Raw genomic sequence first — 18,415 nt, forward strand, 5'->3', positions numbered from 1 at the left:
TGATTATTTTCTTCACACCATTCGCAATAGTAAGTTCTAGATGGATCATTGATCTAAATGTGACTGAACAATAGAGCTTATAGAGCATTTAAAAGAAAACATAAGAGAACATGTTTATTACCTTGGGTAGACTTGTATTTCTTTAAAAAAAATTTTTTTTTATGTTTTCTTTATTTCTGGGGGTGGGGGGAAGAGAGAGAGAGAATAAGCAGGGGAGGATCAGAGAGAGAGGGAGATACAGAATCTGAAAGAGGCCCAGGCTCTGAGCTAGCTGTCAGCACAGAGCCCGACGTGGGGCTTGAACCCATGAATGGTGAGAACATGACCTGAACCAAAGTTGGATGCTTAACCGACTGAGCCACCCAGGCGCCCCTTGTATTTCTTAAACTATACACTAAAAGCATTAATCGTAAAGAAAAAGACTGCTTAAATAGATTCTATTAAAGATAAGAATTTCTGTTGATTAAAAGACATCTTTAAAAGAATAAAAGATAAATCACTGAGTGGGAGATGATGTTTGTGATGCATGTCCCGCAAGTCTCATACTCATAACATATAAAGAACCCTTATAAATAAAAAAGAAAACATGGGGCGCCTGGGTGGCTTAGTCGGTTAAGCGTCCGACTTTCGCTTAGGTCATGATCTCGCGGTTCGTGGGTTCGAGCCCCGCGTCGGGCTCTGTGCTGACTGCCAGCTCAGAGCCTGGAGCCTGTTTCAGTCTGTGACCCCCTCTCTCTCTGACCCTCCCCTGCTCACACTGTCTCTCTCTATCTCTCCTAGAAATAAATAAAAAACATTTAAAAAAAAAAAAAGAAAACAGACGCTTCACCAAAGAAAATAACCTAGTGACCGATAAACACATGAAAAGTTGTTCAATCTCATTAGTCATTAGAGAAATAAAATTTAAAACCATAGTGAAATACCAGGACATAAACATTAAAATGGCTAAAATGGAAAAGTCTGACAATTCCAGGTGTTGAGGAGGATGTGGAGCAATTGGACCTCTCAAGCATTGCTGGTGAGAGTGTAAATCAGTATAACTACTCTTGAAAGCCGATAGCTGATATCTATTCATGCTGAGCTTACACATATCCTATCATCCAAACATTCCATCCTAGATATATTCTCAACACAGATGTGTGTATACATGAGCCAAAGACATATAGAAGAACCTTCATAGAAGCATTTATTCATAATAGCTTAAAACTGGAAAATATCGGGGCACCTGGGTGGCTCAGTCGGTTAAGCATCTGATTTCAGCTCAGGTCATGAGCCCACGATTTGTGAGTTCGAGCCCCATGTCGGGCTCTGTTGACAGCTCAGAGCCTGGAGCCTGCATCAGATTGTGTCTCCCTCTCTCTCTGCCCCTCCCCCACTCATGCTGTCTCTCTGTCTCTCAAAAATAAACAAAGGTTAAAAAATTAAAAAAAAAACACCTGGAAACAATCCAAATGTTCATCAACAGTAGTTAACATGGTTTCCGGGGAGTTCTTTGGATAGGGTTAGGTGTGAGTGTAGGTCTTGAAGTTGAATGTGAAATTGTATGTATATCACATACATGCATAATTGAGGGAAAAAGATCTTTGTCTCAAAAAAATAATGAGTCTTTGACTTAGAGACCTAGATTTTTTTAAAAAATTTGCTTATTTCCACTCCTCCTGATTTAAGCAACTAAGCCTTAGAATGCAGTTTTAACATTTTCCCCTCTATATCTAGTCTGTTTATGGCTTTCTCAAATCAACTATTTAAAAATCTCATCATTCTTTATTATTAAGGAATTATCATCTATTTACATGAAGTATATCATGGTGAGGCCCAAAAGTTAAGTCGCTGGCATAAGACATAACTATCTCTCCTAGTGGTCTATTTGAGAGGTGCTTTTTTTTTTTTTTTTTTTTTTACAAATAGTTTATTGTCAGATTAGTTTCCACATAACACTCAGTGTTCTTCCCCACAAGTGTCCTCCTCCATGCCCATCCCCCCTTCCCCCCCACATCCATCAGTCCTCAGTTTTTGTCAGCATTCAAGAGTCTCTCATGGTTTGCCTGAGAGGTGCTTTTGAGGGGCGCCTGGGTGGCTCAGTCAGTTAAGGATCCAACTGCAGCTCAGGTCATGATCTCGCAGATTGTGAATTCGAGCCCCGTGTTGGGCTTTGCGCTGGCAGCTCAGAGCCTGGAGCCTGGTTCGGATTCTGTGTGTCCCTCTCTCTCTCTGCCCCTCCTCCACTCATACTCTGTCTCTGTCTCCTTCAAACATAAGTAAATATTTTTTAAAAATTTAAAAAATAAATAAATAAAAAAAGAGAGGTGCTTTTGATACGATATAGAGAGAAATGAAGTATACCAGGTGAGTGATAAAAGTAGGATATTCAGTAGTCTACACCAGTAGTTCTAATCAGGGGGTAACTTTACCTTCCAGGGGACATTGGCAATATCTGGGGACATTCTGGTTGTCACATGTGGGAGAGGGCCAGTTACTAGCACATAGGGAGGAGAGGCCAGGCATGCTGCTCAACATCCTACAATGCATGGGACAGCCCCACAACAAGGAATTATCTGGCTGAAAATGTCAATGGGGCCACAGTTGAGAAAGTAGGCTCTGCAGTGATGACAGCCGTGTGTATGGAACCTCTCCAGATTCTCTCTTTTTTTTTCTAAATTTTTTACTTATTTCTGAGAGAGAGAGACACAGCATGAGCAGGGGAGGGTCTGAGAGAGGGAGACACAGAATCTGAAACAGGCTCCAGGCTCCGAGCTGTCACCACAGAGCCTGACACAGGGCTCGAACCCACGAACCACAAGATCATGACCTGAGCCGAAGTCGGATGCTCAACCGACTGAGCCACCCATGTGCCCCCCTCTCCAGATTCTCTTGACCCCACCTCTTAATCCAGTGATTGCCGTGGTACTTTGACAGCTTAGTCCTGTGCACTATAAAAGGGCCTTGCCTCACACTTATGGCATATGTCTGTAGCTTCTGGTTGCAGGCCTTCTCTGATACAGCAGTGTGGCATCATGTAAATCCTTTCGGTCCTCACCCACACATGTGCAAACCAGAAGTGTAGGGGGAATTAACACACTGGGTCAATGAGGCATGAGAGTTGATGAATAAATTCTTCCTTCTTTTGTCCCCTGAAGGAATAGCTATGAAAAGTATGTCATAAACTCCAAAGAATGTTCTTTATGATTGAATACCACTTTCCCTTAGTGATGGCCAATTTAGTAACACATCATTATACTGGCTCTTCTTCCTCTCCATGTTCTTTCCCTGTGTCCCTCATTCCTACTTTCTGGAATCGCATGCCCAATAAACCAACCTGCATGCAAATCTTTGTCTCAGAGTCTGTTTTCTGAGAAACTCAGGGTAAAATACCATGTGTGTGGAAGTCCACAGTGAAAGATCAGGCATTAATGGAAAAGAATATGAAAAGTTAAAATTTTATGGACATTAATGTTTGTCCCTCTAAAGTCAAGCATAAATATATAATGAGGAGTAAAAAGAGGGTACCAGGTTTATGGTGGTGCAAATATTGGAGAGCTTAGAAAGGGCTACTTCTAAAATTAAACCATCAGTCAAAGAATTTTCTAAGGCTCTTATGGTAAGGGCAGGAGACAACAGTGGTAGCCATATAGAAGGATAAAAAGGGAAGAAATTAAGTCAGGACTCCAAGAAAAAAAGGAAAGGAAAAAAAAAATATCCTCTGGTTGTATTCCTTTAAATGAACCTTGTTAATTTGACAGATTTAGAATCCTAGAATTTTAGTTAGAAGGGACCTCAGAGATGATCTTGTTAAATTCCCTTTTATAGGTGAGAAAATGAGGCTGGAGAGGCTTAACAACCTTTTCAAAGTCACTGAGTTGCATTAATGTCAGAACCAGGGCCAGAACTTACTTCTGAAGTGGGGATACCCTCTAAACATGGGTTCTAAGTCACGCACCCCTGTCATCTCTGACACAGACTGGAACTAGGGGTGTGACCTAGTTAGGATTCCAGAAAACCCTGCACCTAGGTCACCAAGGACCAAGATGCTAACAGGAAATAAGAGGAAATGTCAGCTGTGTTTTCCCTTGCTTGTAGAGGGTGATTGTGTTTTTGGGATTAACCTAGACCCAACTGAACTGTTTGCTCTTAATTATTTGAAAGTATAAATGAAGTTTGGTTAAGAGAGAAGTGATGGTGAAGTTGGTAATTCTTGTTATTCTAGGGACATTCCCAATTCTGACTTCTCAAAGTTTCTGTTAAATTGAGAGGACTTAGTTCATGGACTTGGCCAAGGCGAGTGGAAATAACGATCACATTCTATTCTGGGGCTTTTCACTGGTGTTTCCCACTAAAGCAGCTTTGTTCTGAGTGATTACTGAAGATGGTATCCTTGGCATCCCCCCCTCACCCGACCCCCACCCCAACCCTGGGCATCCAACCACCCAAGGTGCACCTGGTAAGGATTCTACTTTTTCTGCTCCTTAGGCTGAGGTCTTCAGTCAGACATTTCATTCTAGTGAACCAGACATGGTCCCTGTCTTAATTGGCTCTTGGTCTGCTGAAGGAGACAGGCATTAAAAAGAAATCCCAATGAGTCTGATGATGATCAAGTCCAGAATTCTGTGGGATCTGAACAGGTTTGAGGTCAAGAAAGCCCCCTCCCTAGGATGAGCTTTAAGATTAGATATGAAGAGGCAATAGGAGTGAATCAGTCAAAGATTTTGAGGTTGTGGGTAAGGAAACAGCACATGGAAAGACTCAGTGTAGAGCAGGAACCTCCAGAAAACTAAAACAAGCCAGAGCCCAGAGAGTGGACAAACTGAGGCTGGCCTGGTCATTGAGGTCATGCTGAAGAGTTCCAACTTCTTCTTTAGGGCAGTGAGTGCCAGTGAAGGGTTTTGAGCAGGTGAGAGCAGTGATCGGATTTGTGTTTCACAAGATTTTCCCACATCCAGAGCAGAAGGAATGAACTGGACAGGAGTGAGACAGAAGGCCTCCTGTAGAATGGGCAAGAGGTGTTGGTGGCTTCACTGGAATGGACAGAAGTAAATTCCATGAGGATGGGCACCTACATCAGTGCCTGGTATATAATTAGACTTGGTAAATACTTATTGAATGAATGAATCATGCATGAATGAATTGAATGAATGTATGTATAATATAAAAGTACTAGGAGGACTTGGCGAATAATCAGAATGTGGGGGGTGGGAAGGAGGGAAGAGGCAGGAAAGATGCCAAGTTTCTGCTAGCAGGTAACTGCATGGGTGGTAGAGGCAGGAACGGAGATGGAAGACACAGGAAAGAGGCAGGTAATGCAGAGGGGTGTGTATGCAGCTTTGGACATGACAGGTTTAGATGCTGGGAGGCAGTTGGAAATAACATCTCATGAGAGGTAGCTATGTTGATTTGGAAATCTTCACCTTATAGATGGTAACTGAGGTCACAGGAATACATAGCTGATCAGCCCAAAGGGAGTATGTAGAGAGAAGGCAAGACTCTGAGAGATTTCTGGTTGGTGTGGCCCTCCTCCACCTTGTCTATAGCTGGGCTGTTTTGGCATGTGATGTCTCAACACATTCCTGCCTAGGGATTGTCATGGGACCCGTTTAAAGAGTCCCTCAACCGTTGGTTACTCTCATTCAAGAAATCTCAATGACTATTTCAAGATGGGAAGGTGAAGAGAAAGTAAATTATTGTTGACAATGTTCCAGCAGCTTCATCTTGGTTCTTTTAACAGATTTATTTGACTCCTGGTCTCTAACACATTGATTCACGTCCCCTAGGATGGTAGTCCCAGCCCGGTATGCTGCTTGGCTGGACTGTCCCAAATGCTGAGAGGTGGGACATGGCATGCTAGTCAGTCATATTGGGGCTGCTTATATCCCTCTCTGTAGTTACCAAGAACGCCTGGCTCCTGTGACTTTTGGGTGGTGATAGAGCCATGGGAGCAGGCCTGGCTTGTCCATAATCCTTTTCTATTGCACCTTGACATTTTACACTGGGAGCAGCCGTGGGAAGCGTCTTGAGGGCTGGGATCATATCTTGTTCGTCAGAGTATTTCCAGCTTCTAGGATAGTGTCTGGCACAAATGAATCCTTTGTCTACAATTAAAGTTTCCCCTCTAGGGAGATTTGTCAACCACTGTGGGACCCATTAAATGTAATTAATGAGACAGGCAGATTTCAGAAGAGGAAATGAGCCTTCAGATAAATAGTAGGTGATGGCAATACTTTTCTTGCTCTGATGTCCTATGGAAAACAGTTTGACCCTTTAGTCCTAAAATGCTGCTATTTGTATTTCTTTGGAGATGATGCAGGGCAGGGACTTAGAATTTCTTTTCTAGCAGTGATGGATTTGCTGGTGCATACTTTTTGACCTTGCTCCCTATTCACGTGCATTTGTTGGCTAGATGCTGGGGCTCAGTGAGCGTACTTCAGCCATGTAGGAGAGAGATCCAGTGGACAGCAAACCCATGATTGCAGCATCATTGTCCCAGGGCATCTGGATGGTCACAGGGTCATATCCAGGGCTCAAGAATGGGGGACAAGATTTTGCTTGAGCTCCTGTGCATGGCAACCACTTGGTAAACATGAATTCAGTATGTTAAGAGCAATATTACTCTCCCGTTGACTTATTACTCATTTCTGCTATTGTTTCTGTAGGACCTTAGAGGAAAAGGGTTACCTTCCCTGTATTGGATACATGTAGCAGGCACCGCAGGGCTTTGTGGACCATGGATATCTTTGTTCAGCCTGGTTGTGTTTCTTGAGGAGTAGTAAGCATTGGTCAGCACACCTAGTACTGGCCACGTGGCTGTGGGCCTTGTTTTTCTGCCCAGTGCAGACAAAGCTCCTGGCAATGGAGGGCCCAATTCTGGGCAAAAGAGGAGAAGCTTGCCTGATAATTAATGACCCACGTGCAAGTGCTCATGCTTCTGTGATGTAGGGCAGTAGAGCGACACATCTGATGGAGATGTCCTTAGAAGTCCAGGTTTGTGTATTCTCTGTCCATGGTCAAATTGGTGAAATATAGCACATTCTATCTTCCTCTTTAAGATTCCTAGTTATACACTGGTGGTACCAAAAAGTCTTAAAGAGTCTATTACTTAACTTTGTTTAGCCCAGTGTTTTCATACATATTTGACCATGGGAGTCTTTTTAAAAATAACACCCATTTAAGTATCTCTTGGGATTAGTACTCTATGGAATGTGCTTTGGGAAATGTCACATGGAGGCTTTCTTTAGTTTTGAGCTTGTCCTCTTCCTTTCTTATTCCACTTTCTTAGGGTGAGTAAATAGGAAAGACAGATTCTCTACCATGAGTACTGAGATATGGAGGTGAGATTGTCCACGGGACTAACAAGGAGTTCTTTCACTGGCAAATCAGGGAAATTATGGGGAGATAATTTGTCTGGGAGCTGTAGATAGATGTGCTTAGCAGTGTCTTGTTAAAGAATCCAAGTTTAGTATGGTATTCAAGAGAGGATTACTATTTTGTGTCTTTATGGGATCTCTCATTATCTTTCTTTCTTTGAATATTCGGAAAATAAGTGAGGAAGGGTCACTGAAAGCAAAGCAAATTCACTGTTTGACTTTGAGTACACAGTGAATTTACTCAAAGAACTCTTTGGACTTTTCCCTGGGGTTCTTGGACTAGAAACACAGGGAGATGAATTCTCTGAAGTTTGAGTTATTTCTGGGTGAGTTACATTCCTACCTTTTGGCAGTTGATTATGTCTTCTCGTTATTTCTACCATCACTCTATAGGTTCTGAACTTCATCTCCTTTCCTCTGCATCTGTCCATCCATCCATCCATCCATCCATCCATCCATCCATCCATCCATCCATCCATCTGTTTATTTATTCAACATGGTTTAAGCACTGCTATGTGCTAGGCGCTGAACATGCACAGGCAAGAGAGACAAGGAGCCTGCCCCTCTTGTTGCTTACTGAGGCCCCTAGATGTGAAACAAGATTCCAGTTTTTCTGAATTCTGATCCACCCTGCTGGAGAAACCTTGTTCAGCATTTCTCTGATCCTGTCATGTTCTACTGAGAAACATACAGGAGCTCCTTATTACCTGTGGAACAGGCTGAGCCCCTCCCTTATCCTTGCCAAACATCCTTCAGTGGGTTCCTTGTTCAGTCCCCACTGGCTCTAGTCTAATCTGTTTGTTGTTGTTGTTGTTATTTTTTAGTTTATTTATTTATTTTGAGAGAGAGCAGGGGAAAGGCAGAGAGGAGGGGAGAAAGAATCCCAAGTAGGCCCCACACTGTCAGTGAGGAGCCCGACACAGGGCTTGAACTCCCGAACTGCAAGATCATGACCTGAGCTGAAACAAGAGTCTGATGCTTAACCGACTGAACCACCCAGGCGCCCCTAATCTGCTTTTCTCTTCTTGCAGTCTTGTTAATGTGACAACTTCAGGGCTCCTCCTCATCTCACACTTTTTTTTCTGTTCTTGGAAGCAGGGCCAGGTCTTATTCCACTGAGCATTCTTGACCAGCTACCTAGTGCAGGGAGTTGCATGTAGATGTTTCATTCATTCTGGAGTCCCCATCTTTTACACACACACACACACATGTGTGCATATATATCATACATACATATAAAAATAAAAATTGGCTAGAAAAGTTCCATCAGAAAATTAAAAGTTAATTTAAATTCTGTAATTTTTCTGTGATTTTGTGCAATACATGCTCATTCCTTTTACTTACTCGAACCAAATTTTAGTTTTTGTATAGAAATTTTGGGGGCACCTGGGTGGCTCAGTCGGTTGGACATCTGGCTTCAGCTCAGGTCATGATCTCGTGGTTCGTGGGTTCGAGCCCCGCGTCAGGCTCTGTGCTGACAGCCAGCTCAGAGCCTGGAGGCTGATTTGGATTCTGTGTCTCCCTCTCTCTCTGACTCTCCCCTGCTCACACTGTCTCTCTCTCTCTCTCTGTCTCTCTCAGAAATATAGAAAAACATTAAAAAATGTAAAGAAATTTTGATTTTATTTTGGGGTTAATTGCTACTCTATTTAGAGGGACATGGACTATTTAAATTCTTGAAATCACTTCATCCAATAAATAAATAAATAAATTCTTGAAATCACTACAAATGATTTTATCTCCAAAAGAAAAAAATAGGGATAATTTTAGGTACTATGAAGAATCATAGCTGTATGGAACCTCTATCATTTAATTGCATCTATCCTTTTAATGAGAAATAAGTACAAAAAATTTTATTAAGTCAGGCTCTATTATTTTGCAACTTTTGATAGCTCAGTTACCAAGGCAAAAATTTTCGGTGTTACTGTGATAGTTTTTAAAAAGAGCAAACTTCTTAGGCACTTAGGAAAAGCCACCCATGTGTAGATAGTTGATGTAATAATTACAAAGAATTCCCATCTATTAATTACAGAATATCTGGCAGTACAGTGATATATTTGGCAACACCTTGTCACTATTAATTCAAGTTAAGTAATTCTTAAAAAGAATAACTGTAAGTGAAGCTTTTATTAAATGTAATGGCTTTCCCCTTAAATAGTCTGAGTTAGTGAAATTTAACCAATTAACTGGGTTGTTCTTTGTGTTCGAAGATAGTGGTTCTGCGGATGTCATCCATGGGAAGGGATACAATTAAAGAAGCTGGAGCCTGGTCATCCGGGCCTCTCCAGGTTCACACAGTGGACACCTTCCTTTACTTCCTTTACATCCTTTACGTCTGATTGTCAGGCATTCTAAGGAAGGCTCATTTCCATGTGGGATGTGGCTACTTTCTATAGTTTTGTCCTCACCACACCTCAGAGTGAGGGTGGACATGACTAGGCCTTGAGTAACTGGCCCACGTCACATGGCTAAAAGGGGGCCATATGAATATTTTCACCAACGTCCTGTCTCTACTCCTGGCACTCTGCCACACTGTTTTTCAAACTAATAGCGACTGCAAAGCAGTGTATATCTGTCACCTCATTCGCTCGGAACAAAACTCACCCCCTTGAAACTGGGATAAGTGGATCTGCCTCTTGCTTTTCTTTTCCAGAGATCCCTGGGTGTGTGCTATTCCTCCCACCTCCTTCAACTTCTGCTGTTTTACTTCACATCTAAAAGGCGCTCTGAGGATAGTTGCTACACTATGATCAGACAATATTTTTTCTGTCTACTCTTTGCTTTTGCTGCCCTCAGCTTACTCTACCTATATGCCTAGGACTAGATTTCAGCAAAGTAGGGAATACCAGAGGCTTCTTGTACCATACCCTCTGCTGTTTCTGCCCTCCACCTCTTTCATTGGAACCTTGTCCTTAGCCCTTCTCCCCACTCTCTGTGAAAACTTGTTCTTCAGAAAAAAATCACTCGTTTTTAAAAAAGAATCATTCATTTTAATGCATAAGTCATTATTGACAAATATGTACTGAATTTTATTGCTTTTAGAGAATTTGTGTTTTAATGGGATATATAAAATATATAGCCAAATAAATTACTCTCTAATGGTAGAATTTAGTTTTAGTGAACAGTTGTGGCATAATTTTTGAAGCTAGGATCTTCTTATCAGTATCTTTGCAATTACAGATGTAAGTGGTTCCTGATTCACCCACATGGAAAGTCAATCTTATCCATGTCTTGCTGGGATTCCCCTCCTTACTAAAGAGAAAGCTAGGAAAAGTATTGCTTAACTGTGGATAGAATGACTGCTTCTTGAGATCCAGTATTGGCCCTGTCTCCTTGTTTAAGTGGCACTTGCTGGTGAAAGTGCAGACAGAATGTTTGCAGCAAATCCAAGTCTCATAGTCATAAAGAAATAAAGGCTTGCATTGTGAGCCTTTAACTTTTTAAAAAATCAATCAACAAATATTGATTAACTAACACTTCAGCTGTCTCCTCAAAGACACTTTGACCTTTTTGATTTCATTTTCTTTGTGTATTAATGTGTCATGGAGCAGGGTGCTGTGTATGTAGCAGAATCTGTGACAGCTGTTAGTCCTTTTGGAAAAGTCTGTGTGGATGACGTGTAATCTCAACACTTAGAAAGGCTGTGGTTTCTAGGATGTAGTAGTCAAGAGCTTGGGCTCTGGAGTCAGACAGCTGGGTCTTCATCTAGGCTTTGGTGTGTACTGGCTCTGTGACTTGGAGCAAATTACTTACCTCTTAAACTCCACTTTCCCCACCTGTACAGTGGGGATCATGTTTGTATTTGCCTGGAGAGCTGTGGTTATGAATAAGTTTAGATGACAAATTTAAAGAAATTTGTACTCTGCCTGCTACCATTAAATACTGAATAATGGCTAGCCATGATTATTCTCCTTTTGGCTCAGTGTCCCAGATTTTTTGGGTCTCCTCATATGTTCACTTCGAGAATCCAAAGAATTGTACAGAAGCTTCTATAGGACTCTGTAGAGGCTTTTAAACTGATCTGCCTCAAAGTTTTTGCAGTTGAATTATTCCAAGAAGGGCTGCAAAGAAAGCAAACTTTAACCCTAGTTTCTTGCCTGCCTTGTAGGCCATGTCTTTATCTGTTCTTCGTTTTTTGTGGGTTTTTTTTTTTTTTAAGTTTATTTTTGAGAGAGACAGAAACAGTATGAGAGGGGGAGGGGCAGAGAGAGAGGGAGAGAGGAATCCCAAGCAGGCTCTGCATTGTCAGTGCAGAGCCCAACATAGGACTCAAACCCACACACCCATGAGATCAGGACCTGAGCCAAAACCAAGAGTCAGATACTTAACTGACTGAGCCACCCAGGTGCCCCTGTCTGTGTTCATCAGTATAGCTACTCTGACAAACAGATTGACAGAGGGCCACTCGTGCCATACTTTCCTTTCATGGTGTAGAGAATACCCAGGAGTCACATCAGACTGCCTTGCAACTTGTCTCAAATAGAATTCAAATCTTGAAATGATTATCTGGATGTGTGCTTTCCAGGAACCATCGGAGGAGAGAAACATCACCAGTGTATACTTTGGTTTTTCCCACAGTCTTAGACTCCCATGGAGGTTACAAAGGGGTGGTAAATTTATAGGGGTAGATCCCTTGGGGTCCAGTAGGGCTGTCCTGATTTTCTTTGTGTTCTGGTCAGGTAAGCTGGTATGCGTGTTCATAGCCAACGCACATGCCCCTAGAAAACCACTGACCAATGGCCATCCTTATTTTTGAAAGTCACCAGATAAGGCAGTTTCTCAAACAACTTCAGCAAGGCATTCCAGAAATGCTTGATCTCATACTTCTCTGCACTATGATAAATAAATACGATTTTGATTTCATCTTAGAGTAATTAATCTGAACTTCTTCTGAGATGTAAAGTGGAATAATGTTCTATAGCTCTTTGAACATTAGATTGGAAAGAAAATGCCCTAAACATTTTGCTTAATTAAATCCTAAAGAGGTGGTATACAAACTTTTCATGATTAATAGAAACATGCATATTTTGACTGATACATATTTATATGATATTATCATATGAAAATTTTATCATGTTATACAAACTGTTCGCCTCGGGAATGTGACTTAATGCTGTAAATATTTTGCATTTGTTATTGCATTGTTCATTATGAAAAGCACACAGACTAATGGCTATAAGACTGTTATGCCAGTCTTCTTTGAGGTAATCTCAAGTCTCTAATGGCACAGATTTTAGCCTAAATATAAGATAGGAAGTCAGGTTCTCCTTAGTCTGAAGAAATATTTAAAAAAAATTTTTTTGCAGCGGATCAAATTAGAAAGCTAAAATGCTAGGGCCTTCTATTTTGCCAGTGTAAAGCATGCACGTAATTACCGGTTTTCAGATTTAAAAAAAAATATGGTTGTTGAAATGAACATATCCCTTTGGTTTTAAGGGCTTAAGACAAGCCCTGTTTTCTAGAGGTGCAGTCACACAAATTTAAGACGAGGCACCATCTCGTGTCTAGGGGCAGACTTTTGAGCTATGTTTTAGCTAAAAAATTAACTTAGATAATTACAGTTCTTAGTTCCTTAAATATAATGTTAATGAAAATGGCTTTTATGAGACCAGAGTACCTGACACATCTGAAAATGTTGTCTCATCTTTGGAGTCCTCGCTATTGGTTGCAGTTTTATGACAGAAAAGGAGAAATCCGATGGAATTTTTCCAAAGTGTTTGCCTCTATGAAATGGAATTTTATGAGAAGCGGATGGGAATACTGAATTATTTAACAAGACAGATGCTAGCCACCATTCAAAGAGTTTTCCAACTGCCACATATAAAACAAAAGGGCACAATTTCTTTTGTCTCATCTTTCCATATTGTTACTTTGTAGTCTAAATGATGTATAAAAATCATCTCCCTTAAAATTCTACATTTTGCTTATGTGTTAGGTCCAGTGTAAGAAAGTATCCTTGCCTCCTTTTAAAAAACTGACCAGTGGGTCTGCCTGGCAGGGATGCAGGGATGGAGGGAAGCCTGAGAGGTTGCACCCCTGCTCGTCGAGGCCCCGTGCTGGCCTTGTTACCGCCTTGTTCTCCACCCTTTTTCATCTCAGTTTTAGTCCATTGTAGTGGACTACTTTATTTTATTTATATCCATTAAGGATCTAGGAGGAAAATTTTTAGATTTTGTTTCCCAAACCAGACTATTTAAAGGAAGGAAAAACAAGGGGATCCTGATGGTTGTTCTAAAGCGGCTCCTTGGGAAGTGGGGTCTCCTTTTTGAACTCTGAGGCCAAAGAATTTCCCCCATAAACATTTTTTTCCTTACAGATTTCACCAGAATCAAACTTATTGCCAGTGGATCACTTGGGAGAGTTCTGTTATATTATCCTCTTTTTTAGGACTTTAAGATTTTAAAGCAGTTAATTGGGAATAATAGAACCTCACAGTTCAAACTAGTATAATAATGATAGATAATTATTTTTTAAATATACTATTTCTAATCTAATAAAAAACTCCTCCATACTCGGAGATGTTTTGTTCGGCTTTCATGTTCTATGACATTTCATGTCTATAGACACTTCATGTAAAATGTCTATATGTAAACAAATGCCATATTAGAAACCATATAAAATATAAATAAAGCTTTCTTTGAGTAGAATAGAACAAATTGTTAGATGCAGTAGTTGTATGACATTTGAATTCATGTTATGACTCCACTTAAAGAAAGTTGTGTTATCAAAAATGTTTGGTTCATATTAAAGGTCATTTTTACACTGTCTTCTTTGATAACTAACAATAGATCACATTCTGTAATTTGTGAAAAAAAATGGTCATTAAAATGACAATATTTATTCCATTAAGATAAATAAAATGCTGCACATAGTTCTGAGTGATGATACTCAGCGGGTAAAGAGCCATATCGCTGCACTACAAATTAGTTTGCTTCTAATTTTGCAGGCTGATGACCGCACTGCCTCAAACCAAATCTTTTCCCTGGAAATGGAATGATTGCATGACAGACTCTATGAACCATGAATATGTCAACAACTCATGGACCAGGCCTTGCTTAGCAATTAGTCTTTGGGGGATTTTACTCAGAAATCAGACAACACTATACTAGAGCTTTTTGGGGACTTTGTGGTTACCATTCATGTTGGGAGCATGAGTCTGGGACAGTAATAATAATAATAATAATAATAATAATAATAAAATCCATAAAGGAAGAAAAATGTGGCTAATAGTGGCAATCAGTCATATGTCAGTCATTGTCAATGGGGAGGACCAGAAAACTCAAGATACAGCAAAAGACCCCCCCCCGCGCCCCCCAGGAGACAGCAAGAAAATATTTCTTAGACTTCTAATTAAAGTCTCCCTTTATTCCCCCCAAAACAGGCCAGTGTTTCCCAGACTTCAGTCATTTGAATATCACTGTCACGTTTTTGTCATAACTCTTATCGCCTGCATTTCGAATTAATATATTTTATTAACTAATGCACTTTAAAAGCCTCTCTTTGTTTTGAGCAGTCATATTGGTGATAGCATGGGCTTGTTTTGCTAGCCAAATTTGTTTTCTTCTCTTACAAAGGAAAAGAAATACCGTATTTTAATCGTTGACAATATCTGCATACCACTTAACATCATTCTGAGCATCCCCATGACATGGGTGGCAGGTCCTACAAGAGTGAAACGACCACCGGTCCAGCTGAGAACGATCTCTGTGGCTGTGTGGCCTCAGGTCTTGTGGCTGAGACCTCCATTACCATCCCTCCTTCTCGGTACACGAGCTACATCACATGGAGAGAATTTAAATCAGGCCCGCGCCTCCCCGAGGACACCCACGCAGGAAGGTGTTGTCGGAGGAGACTGCTGAGCCAGCTGGGCTAGTGCCTTTTCATCATCAGAATCTGGCCACTCACCTCCTTCCTTTTTTGACTAGCCACATCACTTGGGAATCATTATATTGCAAGGGTAAATAACACCCTATATCATGTAACAGTAATAAAGAACATGCCAAGGTTGAGCTCCTGACTATCAGGGTTCACACTGGGGCATCACGTTTGTAGGTTAGCACTCAATGTCCCACCCAGTGTGGATCCTGTAGGCTTTCAGCAGCACATTGAAGAAATGGGTCATTTTACAAGCTTCATTAGTGCTGAGCCTGCTTTAACCAGGTAGAAGATGCATTTTTAGCAGGCTGAGAAGTCCTAGGAACCCTCCTCGCTGTGCATTCATGCTCTGTGCTCTGGATTTTAAGTAAATGATGTCTTTTGGAAACTTAGGAGACAACCAAAAAAAAAAAAAAAAAAAAAGCAAGCAAGCACTGAGTCTTCCTATCAAGAGCTGGCTATCCTACCTATGAGGTCAGAATGTGGTGAGGCGCAAAAGTTAAAATTAGACTTCAAGTATCTCTGTCAGGTTCAGGGTGTGTCTAAGTTTGAAGGGATGTTTGCTTCTGATATGAACATTTTTCTTATACTTTTATTATAGAAGATGATGTGTCAAATGTACAAATAATGTGTGCCTGGTGCCAGAAAGTGGGAATCAAGCGCTATTCCCTGAGTATGGGAAGTGAGGTGAAAAGCTTCTGCAGCGAGAAGTGCTTTGCGGCCTGCCGACGAGCCTACTTCAAGAGAAATAAGGTAAGAGCACGTAGAGAGAGGCGGCTACGCAGGCCTCGCCAGACCATGTGCGCATGTGCCTCTTAGCTTCTAGCTGAAAACACTGTGCACATTTTACTTTTATTTTTTTCTGTTTTGTCTGTTCTCCTTTTCTGTCATACTTAACCTTTTGGAATAAGGAATCCCCTTCTAATGTGTAACTTGTTCTTCAGTTTCTTTGTCTTGATGTTTGAATTCTGAGAGGGTGATTGAGAACCTGATGAGGAAGGATGCGGTGATCACAGCTGCCCTCCTAAGTGACAGTGTTCAGCAGTAGAGACTATAGACTAGAGTCCATGAAAGATAAGTGGTAGAGATTCGTTAAAAAGGCTAAGAAAGTAGCCACAGAAGCGTGGCCAGAAAGCGTTAGTCCACACAGTTTAATATTTGTACCCAATGGGAATATTGCTCTGGCTCTTTCTAAAACCCAATTCACAAGTTCTGATCAAGAGAAGCATCAAGTCTCTCTTGACACCTTATATTCAAGTTGACTGTTATTGAGAAAAGGTGAAAAAATGAATACCTGAACCAGCATTGCTCACACAGCCAAGCATTTCTGAGCAGCATGGTGGGTGAACACAGGAACAGCCATAGTTACCGGTTTTTGTTCTGTTTTGTTTTAAGACATCATAGATCTGAAAATATCCTTATAGAGTATAAGCCACCCTTGATGAGAAATGGAATGCATGATGTTTTTACAATTGCACACACACATACACACACAGCTGGTTTCTTAATCTTTAAAGAACCCACTGTAGCATTTCGCCATCAGTTACTGAAGTGAATTGCTAGTTCTTGATTATTTTTCATTGATCTGAAAAGCTTCCTTGATTCATAAAATTGTCCACATTTTTCTAAACATTTCCATTTTCATAATACAAGATCACGATCTGTCTTTTCTTGAAGCAAACAATTACTATTTTTTTAAAGTCTGGTATTTGCAATCCTGAAATGCTAATTTTGGGTTCACTGCATTGAAAGAAGCACTGTTGCAGCAAATTATCTCCTGCAAATTTGGGTCACATCATTCTGCCAAAAAACATAATGCTGAAAGAATTAGGCTGCAGGATTCAGCAGGGTGGAATTTTAGCAGCAGTCTCTAAGAATTAGGCTCATAATCTTCACTGGAGCAGGGAGGCAAGTAAGGAAATTGTTTGGAATTCTTTTGGGACAGTCAACAGTCGAGTTCATTTTCCCTTGGGAGGGGCCAGTGAGACTCCAGGGAGGGTGGTTAGAGCAATGCATGAGAGACACGTTTTGTTTTAATATAGGAGGATTAAAATGATCTCTGAGACCCTGGGTCTCCCGTTTTGAACACTGAACACTGGGGTAACAATCATAGGAGTGGACCCAGCACTGTCATCTTCAAAGTCCTACTTACCACAACAAAATACCTTACACTCCATCCCAGAAGATGGCTAGAGAACAGGGGTTTTTGTCTTTTTGTGATTCTGAAGGATTATGGGTCTGGATCTTGATGGACTGCCTGTAGTGAGCAAAATCAAGCAAGATGAATTTGTCACAATTCTGGTGATACATGTTATATTTTGCAAAGCTATTTTGCTTTAGTAAGCCCTTGAAATAGCCTAGAATACCAAATTTCTATATATAATGTAGATGTAAAAATTTATTTCATTAAAAAATAACATGTAATATTACATCATTATAAAGTTTAAGGTCAAATTGAATTTAAATGTCCATGGCATACAGTTTTAAAATATGGATAACTGGGAGCCAAGATGAGAGGTAGTATTTGGAATGCTTACAGCAGGTGAAATCAGCACGGGGAGGAGGACCATTACCTTTCACTTCCTGCAGGGAGTTATTGGGGGTAGGTCTTTGAACATTCTGCAAAAGCTAGGAGTCACTGTGGCTTGAAGTTTAGCCAGTGACTTTGACAGCTGATCCCAGCAGCCCATTAGTGTACATACAATACCTGTCTTCTCTGTGATCTTCGTGCTTATTTATATATTCCAAAGCTCTGCCACAGTATACCTTCTCACTTTTCAAATAGGGGAATAAACTGGTCACATCGCTTGCTGGATTCTTTTTTTTTTTTTTAATTTTAAGAGTGTTATCTCTGCAACAATATCCTATTGTATTACAATAAACATGTACAGCTGCTGCATTTCTGTTAACTGATAGGATTTTGTGGTCATTTCATTTAGGGCTTGGGTTTCCTAATGGATTGTATTCGATACCAGTCTCCATCCTGCCATTTCTAAGAACTGTTGTAATAAGCCCCAGGGTGTTCCCCACTGAAGAAAATAGCAAATAGCTACTTTTCTTGTGTCATTTATCAAAGTCTTTAGTCCTCATTATTAAAATTGTGGACTTTCTTAATGTTAGAAAAAGGGCAAAATTCTTCCCATTCTGGCATAAAAGATTTTCTGGCTAAATTCTACACTAAATTT

At 40.7% G+C, this 18,415-nt stretch overlaps 1 protein-coding gene across 4 annotated transcripts in view; it reads left to right on the forward strand.

Moving 5' to 3' along the window:
- The window catches only part of LOC120235208 (sine oculis binding protein homolog), a 165,045-nt gene that overhangs the window by 27,100 nt on the left and 119,530 nt on the right, over positions 1-18,415 (forward strand). For all 4 annotated transcript variants that reach the window (XM_039237402.1, XM_039237401.1, XM_039237400.1 and 1 more), the window contains exon 4: positions 15,832-15,983. In XM_039237402.1, coding sequence (XP_039093333.1) covers positions 15,832-15,983 — 152 coding nt within the window. The remainder of the gene's footprint in view (positions 1-15,831; positions 15,984-18,415) is intronic.

Source organism: Hyaena hyaena, unplaced genomic scaffold, assembly GCF_003009895.1.
Source record: "Hyaena hyaena isolate Hyena2069 unplaced genomic scaffold, ASM300989v1 scaffold_123, whole genome shotgun sequence".
In the NCBI taxonomy this organism is placed as follows: domain Eukaryota; kingdom Metazoa; phylum Chordata; class Mammalia; order Carnivora; family Hyaenidae; genus Hyaena; species Hyaena hyaena.